This window comes from Microchirus variegatus (assembly GCF_963457635.1).
Source record: "Microchirus variegatus genome assembly, chromosome: 14".
In the NCBI taxonomy this organism is placed as follows: Eukaryota; Metazoa; Chordata; class Actinopteri; order Pleuronectiformes; family Soleidae; genus Microchirus; species Microchirus variegatus.
In genome coordinates, this window is record NC_139815.1 from 7,263,941 (window position 1) to 7,283,379 (window position 19,439).

The window sequence follows — 19,439 nt, forward strand, 5'->3', positions numbered from 1 at the left end:
GTTTCAGTTAATGTTGTTGTGTTTGTATATGCAGGAATCCTGTAGTTAATTTCAATACCTTTTTAAGACTTTTTCAAGACCTTATCAGAATATTTGAAGACATTATCGCCACTTCAAGCTGTAATCAGCAAGACATATTTAACTTAAAATTTAATCTATAGAGCACATTTTGGGCAATTTCAGATATTATTTTGCACCAGAAGAAGCGCGATTCCTGTCGCAAGATGCGCAACGTCACATGTACAAAATGTAGTACCTCATGAAATCGCGTTTAAGACTTTTTAATACTTTTTACCTTAATTTTCCTAAAATTGATTGATCAACTTTTAATTATTTTTAAGAACCCGTGGTCTGTTGATGTTGTTGTGTTTTACTTAACGTATGTTTTAGGTAATGTTGTTGTGTTTTCCTATTTCCCAAGGTACACAGATGACCTTCAGTGAATGTACCTAATAAAGTCAATAGCATGGAACTGCAAGCCCACATGCAGTAGGTTTATGCCCGCAGAATTAAGCCCCTTCGTTTTTGGCCGGCAGTTTTACGCCCGCAGAATTAAGCTCCTCAATTTTTTCCACGACAGCGCCACTTTGTGCCTGAGCGGAGCAATTGCACCAGTTTCAAACTCGCAGAATTAGGCCCCCTCCATTATTTCACGACAGAGTCACTTGATGACTAGGCGGTGCAATTGCAGCAGTTTGAGGCCGGCAGTTCTACGATGCTGCTGAATCGGATTATAACAATTTCAATCCAATACTTTGGTTTATTCCACCCAAATATTATTTGTTGCAGGCAACTTGTAATTCTTAGTTGTTATGAGTTGGATGTTAGGCAATCATTACCAATCAAATTTCACCAAAATCAGCCAAACGAATTTGAACATGTGTATCTATAACAAAATACTTAAACTATACAGATATGACATAAAAACATTTTTTTATACCGCTGAGAAATGAAACTGAAAGAAGTGGCCAGTGTGTGTGGAACCTTGAAAATAAAGTGCGCATGCGCGGAGTCGGACTGTAAACGTTGCAGGGGTCTAGTACAGCGCGGAAGCATCTCCCTATTTTATGTTCGTTTTGAAAACGTATCGCACAGAAAACAATATACTATATATACTAGTATAAACCGTCATGCGGTGAACATTTGCCGTGTGTCGAGCTCCACATGCGACGGTGAAATGTCTTCTGTATCAGAAGTAGGAAGCGTCTTATCTAGTCCGGAATCATGAAGCAACCAGGAAGTGGTCCAGCAGTGTAGTGGTTGCTGTTAGCAGTGTGTGTTATTATTATGACACAGCTACTCACCGCCCTGGGAAAAGCCACTGGGATCTTCACTCTCCTGGTTGTTGTCATTGCAGCGGTTCTGAATTATTTCGACGACTCTGGTTCGGTCGCGTACATCAGGTAAAAGCACAAACGAAACGTAATCACGATGTAAAACCCAGTTTGGTCTTGTTTTCTCGTTTCTTCACTTAGTATGATATCTGCCATAATTCATCAGAAACGGTGCACTCCGAGATAATATAGCCAATCATTTCCGTATATTTTGGTCATGAATGAATGAATAAATGAATGGCCCTCTATCATACTTTATTGGTAAGAATTAAAGACAAGCATGGAGACAATGTTGATGGTGGAACTTCCATTTACAGTACCTAAAGTGGAGGATTAGGTTGAAGTGATGCATATGATATCTTTATTATGAAAAAGTTTAAAGCTGCATCTAACGATTATTTTCGCAATCGATAAATCGGTTGGTCCATAAAATGTTAAAAACGTTGATCAGTGTTTGTCAAACCTGGAAATGACCATGTTCTCGAATGTCTTGTTTCCCCCACAAACCAAAATGATTCAATTTGAATTATTTCTTTGTTATTTGGAGCAAAGAAACGGAAGAAAATGTTTACATTTAAGAAGCTAAACCAACCAGAAATCTTGTTTTAATCATGAAAATAGCTTAAAATCGATTATCAAAATAGTTGACGATTAATTTAATAATAATCGATTAATTGTTTCAGCTCCAGAAAAGTTTACTTCATCAGATAAATGTAAGTATTTATGGTATAACTGGGTGGAATTAGTAACACCATTGAAGCCAAGACTTTTTCTGGTAGAAGAAACCATTAGAATGTATCTTAATGGTTTCTTACTACAAATTTTAAAAGTTTAAGATTGTGTTCGGCACTATCCTTGACCAGGAGAGAATGGTATTTATAAGAGGGGAATGAAAATGTGGATAGGAAGTAAATAATGTACTCATCAGTACAGTAGTCTCCTGTTTGGGTTTAATTGTGATATTTTGACTTTTTATGTTTTTGACTCCGGTGTGAAGTATTTTCATGAGATGTTAATTGCTAATGGGACCATGCTGAATGGAATCAATAAAGCTGATGCTAATGATGATCTGTGTTTCTTTTTTTTAACGTTATTGTGTTGTGAAATCATGGGGAAACTTCTTCCACCATTGGACCTAATGAAGTCCCCCTCAATCACCCCTCAATCAGAAACAGATGTAACAGTTGACTTAACTTGTGTACAGTTTGAACATTGCAGTCAATGTTGTTGTTGTTGCACACAGTATGGCTGAGGACATGAAGACCTTGGAAGAAGACTTCAGGCAGCAGAACAAAAGCTGCTTCATTCTCGGTGCTTCAGGGGAAACGGGACAAATGTTGCTCAAAGAGCTGCTGCAGCGCAACATATTCTCCAAGATCACGCTCATTGGAAGGAGACAGCTCACGTTTGAGGAGAAAGGATATGAAAACTTGGTAAGTGAGCTGATCCTCTGGCCTCCTGCTAACATCTTTAAGAAAATACTTCTTTGTCATTTTCATGTTGACACTGTGTTGTCTTTGTTCCTCCAGGTACAAGAGGTGGTTGACTTTGAGAAGCTTGATGACTATGCTGCAACCTTCCAGGGCCACAATGTTGGCTACTGCTGTCTGGGAACAACACGTGCAAAAGCAGGGGCTGTGAGTGACATCACTCAATATTTTCCCGCTCACACTGTAAAGACAGGCAACCCCGTACAAAAAACACTTTTTACAGGGTTGTTTGATCATAATAACACATATTATTAAATGTTTGTTAAACTGTATGCAAAGTTAAGAGGACAAGTAGAAAATGTACGAGAGCCTAATCTAATGTTTATGTTAAAGTATATTTTCATGATTTATGAAGACCGCTTGCACATATTGCCATATCCTATTTGACCGTCAAATTATTATTATTTAGAATAAAATATACTTACAATAAGTTATTTTACACAAGGGACAGGTGATTACCAAGGAAATGGAAGACTTAGTTTGAATATGTTATAGAATTATGATCATACAGTAATCAAATTGTCCTGTTATGAGGTTGAATTTAAAACAACTTAAGTGACAAAGAAATTCCTAAAAGTGTTTGCTTAAGGTGCGAAAACCTATTTTGGCAGTGCAGGAGTGGTGCACAGTAAAAAAAATATAGTTATTCATATATATATATATATATATTCATATCATAGATTATTACTTGATTTATTCTTTGAAGTATGAATATTAATATATACAATTACATTGCCTTGATTTCAGTGAGGTAAGTACACGCAGTCCCAGCCATAAAAAAAACAATGGTACAGAGTTGGCATAATAATTTCTTTCGGTGCATCTCTTATTTTTACTGCAGATTTTATTCTCAGTCCCTAATTACAAACTGTTGATATTGTAAATGGGTTTTCTACAGTGCTTTCCTGCCCTTGATGACCACTCAAAGCTGCTTTACATTACAGTTTTGACATTCACAGATTCACACTCGTATTGGTACATATATATATATATATATATATACATATATATTCAACATATGTGCGGCGCATCTTCTGTCCCACATGCCCATTTTCACGCTTGGGGTTAAGTGACTTGCCCAAGGACACATTAGGGAATTGAACCCACAACAATATTGATAAATTATATTTCAAGGCTGTTGTTATTCAACATATGTAATAATCACAATGTAGTCATTCAAACATGCTACCTTTGCTAAATGTAAGCTAATTCACTTTTACCACAACAGGTGAGCTGTTGCCAAAGTGTTGTCAAAGTGAGAAATTCTATTATGTTCTCTTTCTGATTATAGGATGGATTTGTCCGGGTCGATCATGATTACGTTCTAAAATCAGCCGAACTTTCCAAGGCTGGAGGCTGCACGCAGTTTCACCTGGAGTCCTCCAGAGGAGCTGATAAAAATAGCAACTTTCTCTACCTGAAAGTCAAGGTAATTTGTTTCCTCTCAATACCGTGTTACACACACACACAGAAGAGCACACAGCTTTTATTGTAAGGACTCACACTGACGAAGCCTTCACTAATCTTAACCATAACCAGTTCATGCATAATCTTGACCATAATACATATCCTAGCCGTAAATGTAACCAGTTTCTCAAAAATGAGGTTCTGCCTCATTTGGGGTAGGTTTTGCTGACGCGTTTTCATGACGACCGACCGGAAAAAGACTTGCGGGACGTCATGTTTACGTACCGCAACACCGGAGTCCAGGCACCGTTTACCAGTTAGCTCCTTTAGCTGCATTAGCTCGTTTAGTTCCGTTATCCTACAGTCGAACTGGAGCGGTCTGTTTATTAAACGAAAAGAGGAGCGCTACAAATAAACAGCGTGCCTGTGTACTGCGTATGTGTGCCTCTGTTTTTAAAGTTTAGCGTTAATTTAGAGACTCATTTTAACAATTGGGAGTCACGTAAACATGGCGTCACGCGCATCTTTTTCCGGTCAGTTTTCATGGAAATGCGTTAACATGCGTTAACGTTGACGCCGTTAACCGCGCCCAGCAATAACAAGAATACACGCACAGCTTTACACAATTTTTTTTCCTCAAGTAAAATGTTGATTTGAAATGTAACAGTGACATAAGACAGTCATTTAAAGGTCAACAAGAATGGATTTTTCTTTCAGGGCCAAGTGGAAGCAGATATTGAAGCTCTGGCTTTTGAGAGATACGCCATTTACAGACCAGGGTGAGTGATCTCATTTACCTCATTCAGTGCATTTATGAAAGCACAAGTTTGCCCCCCGCTACTTATTAACACATTTAAATAGTGCACTATTTAATAGTGTGGTATGAAATTTCGATGTTCCGAATTCAAAATTATAACAAAGTCTACATTTGATCAACATGTGATCATACCCTTTTACATAACACAAAGTGTTGATTGTACTGATTGCGCGGCTATACACAAGTTCCTGGTTCTAGTATTACTTAATAGGAATCATTGGAAATTACCCGAGTGCAACGAAGCATCAAAGCTGATCCGTCTATGAAATTGCAACCTGATATAATCAGAGAAGAATCAAACGCTTTGTGTTTTTCCGCAACAGGGTTCTGTTGGTGGACAGGAAGGAGAGTCGGCCTGCTGAGTGGTTGACCAGGAAGTTCTTTGGTGCTCTTTCTGCTGTGTCCACGACTTCCATGTCAATTCCAATACAAACAGTGGCAAAGGCAATGGTGTCAAACACTCTGCGTCAACCTGAGCAGAAGACGGAGATCCTGGAGAATAAAGACATCTCCACTCTGGGAAAGATCGCGGAGAAATAAGAGGTGCAAAGAATATTCTTCATACCAAATCTAAACACTATGTATGTTAAACTATTCACGTTATACGCAAGACACAACAGGTGATTGTCAGCTTGTAGATAACACACAAACGGAACAACTAATAAGAACTATTTTCAACAAGTATGTCTAATTAGTTTCCATAACAAAGCTCATCCAAGGCTTTTAGCTTTCATCTCAAGATGGGAATTCATGATCCACATTCATGCTCAAGTTTTTTTGACCTCTGCCAAGGAGGTATATGTTTTCGCCGGAGCTACCTTGGCGGAGGTCTGCGCTCCGAGTGCTTTTCTAGTTCTTTATGTATGACCTATGGTACTAAACAATGAACTGTATTTTCTCTTTTCAGGTAATTTCAGCAAATATACAGAGACTACAAATGCTCAATCATCATATACAGGATCTTCCCAGTTCTTGAAAATATAAATGAATGTATTCAAAAATGTGTCTCTGTGAACCTACATCACTGTTGTGTGCCTTTTTTGTGTTTGTCTTGGTGTAATATTTTAATATTTTCATCAGTGAAGCTATTTTTTATGTTATTTGATCATCAAGCCAGTGGATCTGAGATACGTGTCTCATTCCCACAACAACATAGGAAGTTGGGATTGAAAAACATGAATAAAATTGCCAAAAAAAATCTGTCAAAGTCCCTTCCTTCAAAGAAAATAAAAGCCCCACATTGCTCTTCACTGTTTCTGTCAGTTGACCAATTTTATGAGTAAAATAAATTGATCAAATGTAATCCTTTAATCTGTAATAGAATGTGAGTGAAACACAACACAGCAGCAGCATCATAATTTTATTTTTTATTTTTACTTTTTTATTTAAATTATTAATTTATTCCTTATTGTTTTATCTGGGTTCTTCATCTTGAAACCTAATGATATTAATCAACTTCTGTTTCAGGGGATTGTTTTTTGATATGCTGTATTTTTTGATTTGACTTTTTATGTAATTATTGTGACCGCACAATAAACTTCAGTGATAAATAATGGTTTGAATGAAAACATAAATTGTGCTTTATTTTATTTCTTTTTTCCATATTATTGGTAATAGTGCCAATAGGATAAGATACTTAGAAAAACAAACCTTAGTTTGGAAGCTCACAGACCACCAGCGATAAACAAATATGAATCACTTAGCCCTTAATATTGCCTTTGTGTTGAAGAGATTATTATTGAAATAAATGTGCCTCGTCTCTACGTGAACTTACAGCCCCCCCTTGTGACTAATTATGGTTGTACACATTTGATTGAAGTCAAACATCACATTTTCTCAAAAGAATATCGGCAACAAATGTCTTCCACTGCAAGAAAAATAATACTCTTAATAATACTCTAATACATTTCATTAATGTTTGTTTCAAGACATAAAATGTCATAATACAAATAGAGATAATAGACCTTCATTTACTTCGACTTCATTTATTGTTATTAAATGTTAATATAATAATAATACTGCCTTAACTGGTTTTGGCAAAGATTGAACTGAACCTTATTATAACAATAATGATAAACACAAGAAGGCTGATGTTGACACTATACATAATGAAATACTAGTTTCCAAATATTATGCTCCAGTTTGACTTATGATGGGCCTATATTAAGGCACAAAGGTGTTTTTTTTGTAGAGATATGTAAGTGTACATCTCAGCTTATTAATTTATTATTTAATTGTTTTATTATTATACATCCTCTCAAGTCAATACAATACAGTCAATACATCCACGGTAATGTTGGCAAGATACAAAACTGAATTATAAATATAAAAACAGATGCCATGTAAAAAAAAAACAGTTCTGAACAAAACAATTAATTTATTTTCAGCTCTAATACTACAAACAGCAGAAACTAAACCAACTGCGCCATCTTGTGGTGAACATGAGGAACGTCCCGCTTGTATTCTTATTCCTCATCCAGTCTGCACGAAGCCCCGCCCAACTTTACGTCACTAAACGTCACCAGGAAGTTGACTATGTGAAGCGGCATCATGGCACAGTACACAGATCCATGTGAGTGTTGTTAATATCAAATATAGAACCTAAAAGTGTCGCATTAGCACTTATTTTGTATGGTGATATTGTTTTTTTGCAGAGTCTCGAATGTAGTCGTACATTATTTGGTGTTTTGTCGCCTTCCTTTGTTGCTACCGAGCCGTTAGTTAGCTTAGTGCAACACTGTGGCTGTAACACGGTGGCTGTAATGACGTTTTATTTTGACAGTCGGTGACGGAGCTTCGGAGGAGATGCCTGAGCTCTCTGACGGTGATGATGATGATATTGACGGGGACGAGGGACAGTGGCAGTGGACGGAGGACGACAGTCAGTCAGTTAGCTGTCTGTTCTGTGACCGGTGAGATGTGGAGGCAAACTTTATTTCTCTTGCGTCAACTGTTGCTTTCATTGGGAGTGTATTCTCGTGTGTGTATCATGTAAATGTTTGGTAATATATCTATGTATGTGTGTGTTTTATGCATGAGATACACCTCCTGAGACGTAGTATTTATTTATTTATTTTGTTTTACCTTAGAAAGCACTAATAGAAAGTACTAATTTGCTAAGAAGAAGCAGTTTAGGCAGCCCTAGACAAATGGCAAACACACCTTAGCTTTTTTTTTTCTACCTTAGAAAGCGCTTTGTACTACTTTGCTCAGAAGTACTCTGTATCTCTAAGTCTGGGCATATCTAGATTAATTACATGTTTTGTTGTAAACAACCTCTATGAGGGATGCACAATATTATCACTATTGGCATATATTGGCTTTAAAATGTATTATCTCACATCAGCAAACACAAAGATATGAATAATGACTACAACAGTAGGCTTAATAGCCTGCTACCGCCTTGACTTTTATAGCAACTATTTACCATCTAGCAACTATTATTATTTTTTATGTTTATTTATTTTGCTCAATGACGAATATATATATGTATTGGCACCAGTTTAAGGCCTAAGCACAAAGCACAAAGTCCAATATCGTAGATCACTAACCTCTGCAATAATCAGTCATAGGTAATAAACCTAACTTCATTTTTTAATGTGCTGTTACTTCCTGTATCATGAATTTAAGAATAGAAATCTAAACTTTAAAAAAATAAAATACTCATTACTCAGAAACTCTCCTTGTTTTAACACAATAACTGCCTGTAAATACATTTTGTAGTAGCTAATTAACATTTTAATGTTGAGTTGAGTAATGACATTTTAGTCACTCCTGCTGCAAATCACTTCAAATCCTGATAATTCTGGCTGTGCTGCGCACAGTGAGTGACAATCCAAAACTTTATAAATCAACAATGTGCAATTTTAGATGCACTGCAGTTGTCTGAATTGTAAATACCCATATCAAGTACTTATATTAAATAATTTGTTTCCAGCCTTGTTGTCCACTTCATTCATTTAAGTAAAGTAGTATGTTGAAGATGACTCTAGTCAGCTTGTAAAATTATTGAAAGTCTTCTAAAGTAAATCTAAAACATGGTATCATACATTTTCACTTCACCCCAAAATCTAATTTCCAGTTGAACCACAATAACTGCTGCATGAATTTGTGTGTCATATCACAACTTTTTTTCCACCCTGTTTTTGTTTTTCAGAATGCTGAGCTCTGTTCCTGCCACCTTGCAGCACTGTATAACTGAACATCAGATCAGTCTTGTCGATGTGATGAGAAAACACTGTAAGTAGACGTTAACCTTCTCTGCCTCACACAATACTATCCTGTGTTGGTTTGGTGTTTGTTGAAAAGACACCCCTCGCTTTGTGTGTTCTTAGGTTTAGATGACTATGGATACTTAAAAATGATCAACTTCATACGATCGACAGTAAGTAAAGTCATCTTTCCGCTTGGTCTCAGATATGATATTTTCTAGGGCTGTAACGATATGTGTATCGAAATCGAAATCGCGATACTCAGAGCCACGAACCTGTGTCGCGATGTGAGAAGGCAGAATCATGACACGCCCTTTCTAACTCCCAGTTATTTTTCCAGTCAGCCACATGATATGAGCTGTTAGTGCTACCAAACTTATTTTTATTAGGGGTGTCAAATTATCGCTTTAATTGTGATTAATTAATTACAGTCATCATTAACGCGTTGTGTTTTTTAATCGCGTTAACCTCCTCTTCACTGATGTCCCCGCTACCGTGGGCAGCGTCAGACGCAGCGACAAAAGCGTCATAAAACCATGTCTAACTTTAACAAACACAGATATGCTGCATACCCACAGAAAGGTCAGAAACTCAGCTAAAAGCTCATATAAACCATTCTTATGTTCACCAAACACAGTTAAAACACCGACAGATCGAACCCGCAGGAGCGGAAAAAAACCCGTTCCAGCACACACATTGAAAAGCGGCACCGGAGCGTCATCGTGATTATGTAAACAGCGGAGAATTCACATTTTTATCACTCTATGACCAAGATTCACGGATCCAGCCCCAAAATAAGAGCAAAACAACAACTGACTTTCAAGAAATACAAGCGGAAATGTTGTCTTACCTTTGCTGTTTATCAAAACAAGTTATTTCCACTGGAACAAAACTGCTTCTAATGAAGAACTACACTTCCCAGCATGCTTTGGGGACAAATCCCAGTCTGATTGATCATTACTTTGTATTTTTCAACAGTATTATTTTGTTACAGAAAAGAGAGAAATCTTTGGTTATTTATTTATTTATGTTCAAATCTGTTCACAAAATATTGGTATTAAATGTTACATTAAGTTGCTATATAATTAAATGTTGTTCAAATAAAATGTTTTTTAAATTTAAAAAAAATTGTGGAATGTATCGAATCGTGGGTCAAAAATCGTGATACGAATCGAATCGTGGGTTTGTGTATCGTTACAGCCCTAATATTTTCATACAGAACTCTTTTACTTGACAAATCTGCTTTTCCAGAAATGTGATGCATCTTGTCTGACGGGGCTGTTAGACACTCCCTTACCATGGGAGAGTGAAGACTTCCTGCGGCCAGTCCTACAGGACGACCCCCTGCTACAGATAGGTATCTATCTATCTATCTATCTATCTATCTATCTATCTATCTATCTATCTATCTATCTATCTATCTATCTATCTATCTATCTATCTATCTATATCTTATAGTTATTATTTTCATTCAATCTATACATACATGTATACATTAATATGGCATGTGTTCGAAGGGGTAAGTAGAGCAAGCTATAGCTTGATAGAGCAGTTTAATTCCTTTATCGGACTTTGAATGGGGTCCTGGTCATCACTGGGACTTTTTCAGGAGACTTTTGAGTCTCATGTAATATATTTGATGTATCATGAGTGCTTGCATGACACATACACCCATGTGATATGCCTGTGTGCATCCATACCACCGCTGATTATATCTGCATAAAATAGAACTTTTCCACAAATGGATTTAGCACGAGATCACTGTATGGAATGCAACATTTAACATAAAACAAATGTTATGGTGTGCGTGGCATTTTATTGTGGTCATATCATCTCTGAAAGTTGATTTGAGCTGCAAGTGCTATGAATTGACAACATTTACTATTGAAATCCTCTAGTTCTCATCATTAATGTTCATCATATTGATGTCAAGCCAAATAATAGTGCTGCTTCCAACTGCAGAAGAACTAAGAACATGTTTTTGATATATTCAGCGAAGGAGCAGGATTTGCTTTTGTGTAGATGCAGAGAACACAAGTGTGTAGTGGATATTTTGGACCACGGACCATTTCTTTAAAATTTTACCTGGATTTTTTTTTTGTTTTCACCAGATCCTGACGAGCTCTGTGGCACTGAGGTGTCAAGTGTGTCTCTGTGTCCACTGTCTGGTGATGGGTCCCATAATGCACTGCTGCAGAGGGCACAGGCCGCCGAGGAGAGAGCCCGTCACTCAGAGGAGGCGCTGTCCAGAGCCATGGACGACCTGCACAAACTTAAGTGAGTGAGACTTTTTTCATTTTCATAACTACTGTGTGAAAGTGAAAAGTCTTGGGTAATTTATTTTCGTTTTAGATTCTTGAGAACTCAGTTTCCTCATCATGCACCATGATCTGTTGGCCAGCAGGGGGCCACAGTGGACTCAGTATTGTAGAATCATCAGCTCAAATACCCTGTGGAAGAAGTTTGGAGGAAGGGGAAAGATAAAAAAAAAATATAAAAGGGTAAGGGAAAATTCCACTGCAGCATGGAGGTGAGAGTGAGGAGGGGAGGTAGGAAGGTGGGGGCAATAAGGGAAAATTACAGAGTGAGGTTGGGGGGGTAGGAGGTTTGGAAGGCAGTTAGAAAGATGAATGCTTCCCATCTCCTCCATTTACTGCTATGTCCTGCATGAAGGTTGTGTGTGCTTTCCGCACTCTGCCCACAGTTTTTGTGCCACGTCCTAATACGAGATGTTACATGCAGCTCTTTCCTTTGCTCTTTTAGGCTGCTGGCTCAAGGTTTGGTGCTGAATACAGAGACCAGAAAACCTGGTAACCTGGGCACTGTGGCCGAGCTCCGAGAAGACGAAGACGAGGCCTACTTCAGCTCTTACGGCCATTACGGCATCCACGAGGAGATGCTGAAGGTTTGAGTTCAGCACACGTATAAAACACACAAAATGACCGAGCATGCAATTCAGTTTTCAGTCAGTCAGTTTAGTTTGTAGAGCAAAAGTGGGCTCATCAGCATACGTCTACTCAAATATTTCAATGTTGCACACAAAAATCAAAATTACTGTCTTTATTCACTCGCTGATACCGAGTATAGAACATTCACTCAAAAGCAACACATCAGCAATAAGTGCTGAGCTCTCAAGCTCTCATGTGAAACACTGGCATCGCTGTTCCAAAGGAGTACTCGAAATGAGGAAATTAATTTGTACCCTGCTTAAGCCCTGAAACCCGAAAGTGTCAGCACAGCAAGCTGAGACCATTAGATGTGTGTGTGTGTTTGTGCGTATCTACTTACTGCAGTGCTTTGACACTTTCCTGTAGGCTATCCTGATTGGTTCGAAGCACTGTTTTGCGTCGTGGATGTGTGTGTGCGTCAGTCTGTGAGTTCCATCATCACCTCAGGAGGGATCAAGAGCATGTAACGGGAAGGAAGCTTTGCAGTAAAACTCTTCCAAGTTGATGTGAAAATGTCGTGTTTCAGAGATCGTATTATAGAGTGACATTTTATTGCTGGTCCCTCCATTTTTTTTGATGGCATTTTTCTATTTGAAGGTAATAAAAATGGTTTCGGCCCTTGAAGCTCCAGAGCGGAACCTCTATTGCCTCTACCCTGGTGCAATAAGCATTTATCCTGTCATCATGGCTATTATGTGTGTTTTTTTATTTTTTATTTATCAATATTGAGATTAAGATTATTTCTCAATATTATTCATTAATTTTAGTAATTGATCATTCTAAATCAGTTATATATCTGTATATCTCTGTAATATAACAAAACTCATCCAGACTACATCCAGGAAACTTGGAGCTGCTGTGTGCAGAAACCGCAGCAGCTGTGATTGGCACATGCATGCATGTAGTCGGGCTGTAATTTAAGGCAGTGCTAGATTTATTTAGCCTAGTATCAATCATTGGATTGGACAATTGGGTTCATTTAACGACTTTAACGTTCATAATCCCGACTATGAGATAGTCACTCATAGTTGGGATTAAAATGAGATTGTGCAGCCCTTGTGACAGTCCAGGTTTACATTTTTTCAACAGTAGAATCCATTACTAAAGCTTTTCATTGGTTGTTCTTGGTGATTTCAACCCTTGTCCAACTGCTCGCAGCTGTCTAGCGTTACTAGTGCTCTGCAGCTTTTGTGCTTCCACTTTGCCTCCATCAGTCATGACGTAAAAGGTTTCTCTCCTCACGCAGGAATCACACCAGCATCACAAGAGCAAAACACTGCTATACTGACAAAAACACAGGGAGTCTTGTGTGAGCCATCCTGTGAACTATTTAACAATGGTTTGAATGTAGTAAATGTTTACAGCTTTAACTTACAAAAGCAGTGTTAACCAATTATTTTTGATGTTTTCCTTATATTATTTAATATACAATTTAAATGTTTCTATACGATTCAAATCCAGCTATACTCAGCCCACATTTGTGGAATTCATGTGTGGAATAAAGTTCCCTCAATCCCTCAGTTCTTGCACTAAGGCATGCCCCTGTCAAATTAATTGAATCTGTTGCACTTCCACCAGAGGGGAGGTCCTGTTGTTTTGAGTGGCAGGTTAATTTGTGAGTCCTGACCTTACCTCCACCAGGAAAATACCCTATATTTGGATTCACCCAATACATTTTCTCTTAAATTTCCCTCATAAGATTTAATCATTTAATTAAAGCATTTAATTGTCATTGTGCACAATGACATTGACTTTTGTGACAATTCTAAAGGCAGAAAAAACAAGAAATAATAATAATAATTGAAAAGCAGTTCAAACTTATATTTCATAGAATGTTAAGTGTAGCCACACATTTACATTACTACACGAGTTTCCTCATAACAAGCAGCTGTACAACCTAAATGATCTTGTAAAATGTTAAAATGATAGTCCTTCCTTTTATTTCAGGAGAGTTATTTGTGTGCAATGTCCTTATTCCTGAATGTTCTCTCAACAGGATAAAGTGCGCACAGAAAGTTACCGGGACTTCATGTACGGCAACCCTGAAGTGTTCAAAGACAAGGTGAGCCAAACAAACATGCATGTGTGTATTAATTAGAGTTTGACCGATCTGGATTTTTCTATGGCTGATGCCAATGCTGATTTTTAGAAATCAGGACAACAACTGCTTCTGTTTGTGTTTTTGGCCTATAAATAATACAAAATTGCTTCACTTCAACCAGTTCTTGGCCAACACTAATGGTCGGTCTCTCCAAATCTACATTTTATGTCTGAACTGCAGTGGACCAATATACAGTATTTTCAATAGAAATAATGTGTAACTATTAAATACATGAAATTAATCATCAAAAAAAAAACTATTTGGCTGAAAATATAAAGTTGGGTAACAATTAAGATCACACATTCACCATTAACTAGGTGCTTACTAAAATATATATAAGTAGCATACTAGCCCTTTATTAGTAATCATTAAGCACGTATTAACACCTTATTCTACATAACCTTATTCTACCTCTATTATGACATGAATTAAGATTTTTCCAACACCTTATGTGTTAATACATGCTTAATATTTACTAATGAAGGGCTAGTACGCAACTTATACACTGTAGGTTCCACCAGGAACCCTTTTAAAACCCTTTATTCAGGAAAGGGGTTTTAAAGGGTTCTCTGGATCAAAATGGTTCTTACTGGAACCATTGGTGTTACCAAGAACCCTTGAAAAACCCTTTCTTTGGGAAAGGAAGGACCCTTTGAAACCCTTATTTCTAAGAGTGTATGCATGTTAGTAAGCACCTAGTTAATGGTAAATCACTGTTACCCAACATGTTGTGACTAGGGAACATTTATCCAATTTCTTCGAACAAAAATGCAGTAATTTGTAATAATTGGCCGATTAATAAACGGCTAAGGTCAATTATTAAAAAAGGTCTTCCGGCGATGGCAGATTAGCGAGTAGATTATACTGCAAAGCTCATGAACATGGAATTGCAGAGTGGTGTCTGATTTAAGACACTTGAGTTTATTAGCACCTCTAATGTCAGCTGCAGAGAACTGATAACAGACACACGCAATCCACCAAAGCCATAACACCTCTTCTAACCCCCCCTCCCCCCATGCCACCACCCCTCTCTTCTCCATTGGTGTTAGTTGCAGGAAGCAGTGGCCTGTATCATGGCCATCCATTATATGGGTGGCTGCTGCTTAGTGCGGGGATAAGGCTGTAGAGGAGGGAGGCAGGTTGTGTTGATGGGAACGTACATTATCCCTGTCAGAGAGAAGCATTCGCCAGAGAGGGAAGTGTGAAACTACAGGAGTCGATGAAGAGCAAAACAGGATATTCTTGTTTCAGTGCTGTTGAGGTGGATGAGGAGGAGGAGGAGGAAGACAATGTGCCTGAGCAGAACGAGAAAGATGGAGAAAAGAGCAAAGAGAGGTGTGTGTGTTGTTTTTTGTCAGCAGCGTGTTGATAAACCTCTGTGAAGCCCATAAAGACAGTAGGGGGCTCACTGAAGTTTTCCTAAATAAGACACAGCACAAATACATTGTTAGATATAGATGGGTTTACAGTCACTGCGACTGTGCCGTGGCGAAGAGGAGCATACTGTGACCTGTAGGAACCTGGAATAGAAGTGATTAAAAAGTTAGTCGACAGTAACAGTGGTTAGAGTGAAAAGTGGAGACAACATGACAGTTTTGAAGCACTTGAAGGTGTTGCGGTCTTAAAAACACAAGGTCGGTATGCAGATCAAACACACCATTAATTTATACATCTTAAACCTTGTGGAAGACAATGCACTGAAATGTAATGCGCAAGTTAATGCCGCATCAGACTCGAAAACAGAAAGGGCACATTGTGCAAAATCAACTTTTTAATCATTGAAATCCTTATATTTGGGACTCTGGAGGCCCTATCAGTGGGCAAAGTGTGGGCAAAGTGTGAAAAAAGATGACTCAGTCATGTTTTTGTGGTCCTCCTCAGTCTAAGGACAGGAGATGAAACTCGCGATGTTGACTTCCGCACTCATTGGGACGCCACAATGCGCTAAATTCCTGTAAGTGTTGTCTGGCGGAGCTCCGCTTTGTCCTTAAAACACACGAGTGCTGGCGAAGCTCAACAGTATGAGAAAATCAGAAGTCTGCAAAACATTCTATTCTTGGCTCCACAGTGTTGCACAGAGTCCTACACAAACTTCCAGCCTCAGAGGATTTATCTGTCTAGTTTGTGTCTGTATTGTGATTTTCTTACACTGACATTTAAATGCAATGTGAAGACAACATCTCACCACACTGTACAATCAAACACAACACTGACACGTTTTATTCTTAATTAATATTCTTTAAAGCTGCTGTGTGCCGTTTGGTCTTCATGAACACAAATTAATAATATTTAAACAAATTATAAATTATTATAAAATTAATAATGTCACATTATTTTGTTGCTGCATCAGTGCAGGAGGGGACAAGTGTTTATCCTGTCAAAAATGCTGAAAGCCTGGGCTTTTTGAGCAGTCAAATTCATGTTTCGTGGGCCCTTATTTGTGTTTTCAGTCAAACTCCAGCCTCCATCTGTCTTGACATAAAATAAATCACTTCCTGCAGAGCGTGGGAATTTCTGTGGATGACATGAGATCTCAACACCCGAGTCATGTGGAGCTGATCGGCTTGATCAGCACTGTGTGAACTGGTTTGACGATGGTTTATGGATAATATGTTTTTTTCCATAGACCTTTAAATAATTTAGTTATAAAATACTTGCTGACAATGAGTAACAGGCAGAATTTTTCGATGGCACATTTTTTTTAGGTTCATAGTTTAGTTGGCACTTTCTCCTTATCGTATTGCACAGACACGCCACGAAGACTAGGCATGTAGACTAGGGAATTGAACCCACAACCTTCGAGTTGAAAGACAGTGGCTCTACCACTGAGCAACAGTTGTTCCGAAGTAAAATACTGAACAACTTATACCCTGTGTTTCTTTGTTAATTACTCTATTAAAACTCCACTCCAAGAATCTAGAAACTCTGGTCTCTCTGTACTTCGATAGCTGCTTTTAAAGCCAAATCTTCTTGATCAGTCTTGCCTCAAATGCAATCATTGTGTGCACAGAGGGCACATAGGCACAAAAACTCAACAAATAGGTGTTAGACCAAGTGCCTGATATGCAGGCTTTGATGATCAACATTTTTTGACATGCATGCACTCATGCTGGACACACTACACACTAAACCAAGTTTTGGTTTCCCTAACTCAGACTTCGAGAAGGAGATGTAGAGGTGCTGATATAAATGGTTATCTGCATGCCTGCTAGCTAGTCTGCGACTATGGGTAAGTGCACATTTATTGAGAGTTGGCTGGACGACGATCCCCCAACTATCGCCTATATATATAGTGTTTTCAGTCTTAAATTTAATTCAAGGTGGAATTAAAAAGGTCTTAAAAAGTCTTAAATTTGACTTGTTGAAACCTGCAGAAACCCTCTAACTATCTTATCCCCTCCTGTCCTGAAGGTGGTGCTGGATGTGGGCTGTGGGACTGGTGTTCTGTCCATGTTTGCTGCCAGAGCTGGGGCCAAGATGGTTATTGCTGTGGACCAATCAGAAATCATCTATCAAGCCATGGACATAGTCAGGTGAGACAGACACTTGTAAATCCTACAGGTTTTGTGACTCCTCAGCTTGGAAAGATGTCCATTGGCCGTTAACTTCAGCGACGGCTCTTCTTCCCTTTGTGTGCAGCAGAGATTCTGGGAGTAGAGGTCTGTGTGACCTCGAGGCACCTTTTATTTGTTGCAGCTGGTTGACTTCAATAGAGCTGCTGTCAGCTGCATGGCCATAATGCACATAATTTACACCTGCAGTCCGACCGACTCATTCACCCCCTCGCCTTCTCTTCTCTTCCTTTACTGTCTGAGGACTCACTCACTCACTCACTCACTCACTGATTTACTGATTAACACATAGATGCCCACCTCCCCCCATTGGTACTTTTTATTAAAATCATCAGCACAGTTTCAGGTCCTGTGTTTTTCCAGTTTTCCAGTAGCTGTTTCTTCACAGTGGAGTCCATTTACCTCCACCAGAGCCTCTGCTGTCTCCACATTCACCTGCAGCCATGTCCTCCGTCCCTCCCCCGCCTCTGTAATGTATTTTTGAGTTAGGGGCCATTATGACTGCTATTATTACCGTTATGTAACAGAGTGTCTTATAAGCAAAACAACAGGGTTTGCTGAAGGAAAAGGACATTTTAATTTTACAGCCCACTGACTCCCTGTTGGAGTGTGTGTTGGCATGCAGGCTGCATCGCAGGTTCGCCAGCGGTAAAGATACAGCTAAAGAGAAGTGTTGTAACACCCACCTCCTCCTCCTCTGCACTGCACACTAGCACAAACACAAACACAGACATGCACAGAGAAACTCCACTTTTAAGTCCAAATCTCATGTTGTTTTGGATTACTATTTTATAGCTCTTACATCTCTTGAGTTTGTGTGTGTGTGTGGCTGTGGCTGTGAGCGATTTTAATATCAGGACTGTAATTAAACTGACTCCTGTTGGTTGGGCAGGAGCATCCATCTCCTGTCTCCAAGCCGTTGCCAAAGTTGAAATGAAAAGCTGGACGTGACTTTTTTCCCCCCCCCTTCACAGTCGCTTCCTTAATGGATAGTGTCTAATAGTTTTTTTTTCTCTGCCTGCAATTGATGGATTATCCAGTAGAATGCACTGAATGTTGACAACAAAGTCAAACAAAAATGATATTTCATTTGAAATTTAAGTGGTAAAAATAGACAAATGTTAGGTTTGTGCATGCTCACTAAATGTTGTGGAATGAAATGGAACTTATAGTACAATCCCGAATGGTCAAGTTAAAGTATCTTTTAATGTTCTTATTGACCTCCGCCAGGAGGTATATGTTTTCGCCAGAGTCTGTTTGTTTTTTGTCGGTCTGTTAGCAACATAACTCGAAAAGTCGCGGACAGATTTGGATGAAATTGTCTCAAAAACAAAACGTATTTCAGAATGACTTGAAATTTACCATCATAAAAGTCGGCATCGTCCTGAACAAGGATCCCTTGAAAATATTTGCAAACCTCTTAAGGAATAATTTGAATGAATTTTTGAAATTCAGGAAATGATCCATTTGCCCTGATGCACTTTGACAGTGAACTGACTTTCTTCAAAAAAACAAAAAGTATCTCGGAATGACTTGAAATTTACCATCATATTAGTTGG

At 38.4% G+C, this 19,439-nt stretch overlaps 2 protein-coding genes across 3 annotated transcripts in view; both read left to right on the forward strand.

Annotated features, from left to right (window-relative positions):
* Positions 1-1,270: 1,270 nt before the first annotated feature.
* htatip2 (HIV-1 Tat interactive protein 2) lies at positions 1,271-6,033 on the forward strand. 2 transcript variants are annotated; one of them, XM_083900845.1, is made up of 7 exons: positions 1,271-1,403; positions 2,578-2,767; positions 2,864-2,971; positions 4,116-4,253; positions 4,949-5,010; positions 5,372-5,591; positions 5,956-6,033. In XM_083900845.1, the coding sequence occupies exons 1-6, from the start codon at positions 1,288-1,290 to the stop codon at positions 5,586-5,588; spliced, it is 831 nt and encodes a 276-aa protein (XP_083756971.1). In that variant the 5' UTR covers positions 1,271-1,287; the 3' UTR covers positions 5,589-5,591; positions 5,956-6,033. The 2 variants fall into 2 exon arrangements, with proteins under 2 accessions (XP_083756971.1, XP_083756970.1); XM_083900844.1 differs by having other exon boundaries at positions 2,578-2,971.
* Positions 6,034-7,570: 1,537 nt separating this feature from the next.
* Positions 7,571-19,439, forward strand: part of prmt3 (protein arginine methyltransferase 3) — a 58,179-nt gene continuing 46,310 nt past the window's right edge. The window contains exons 1-9 of the mRNA XM_083900973.1: positions 7,571-7,620; positions 7,831-7,960; positions 9,205-9,287; positions 9,383-9,432; positions 10,511-10,616; positions 11,371-11,536; positions 12,023-12,164; positions 14,204-14,269; positions 17,720-17,841. Of these exons, the coding sequence (XP_083757099.1) occupies positions 7,599-7,620; positions 7,831-7,960; positions 9,205-9,287; positions 9,383-9,432; positions 10,511-10,616; positions 11,371-11,536; positions 12,023-12,164; positions 14,204-14,269; positions 17,720-17,841 (887 nt within the window). The 5' untranslated portion in view covers positions 7,571-7,598. The remainder of the gene's footprint in view (positions 7,621-7,830; positions 7,961-9,204; positions 9,288-9,382; positions 9,433-10,510; positions 10,617-11,370; positions 11,537-12,022; positions 12,165-14,203; positions 14,270-17,719; positions 17,842-19,439) is intronic.

Excerpts from the sequence above, each read along its gene's own strand:
- htatip2 (XM_083900844.1), top strand. The coding sequence starts at position 1,288 with ATGACACAGCTACTCACCGCCCTGGGAAAAGCCACTGGGATCTTCACT. Across the intron at positions 1,404-2,577 it reads GGTTCGGTCGCGTACATCAG|TATGGCTGAGGACATGAAGA; the intron begins GTAAAAGCACAA and ends TGTTGCACACAG. Across the intron at positions 4,254-4,948 it reads TTCTCTACCTGAAAGTCAAG|GGCCAAGTGGAAGCAGATAT; the intron begins GTAATTTGTTTC and ends TTTTTCTTTCAG.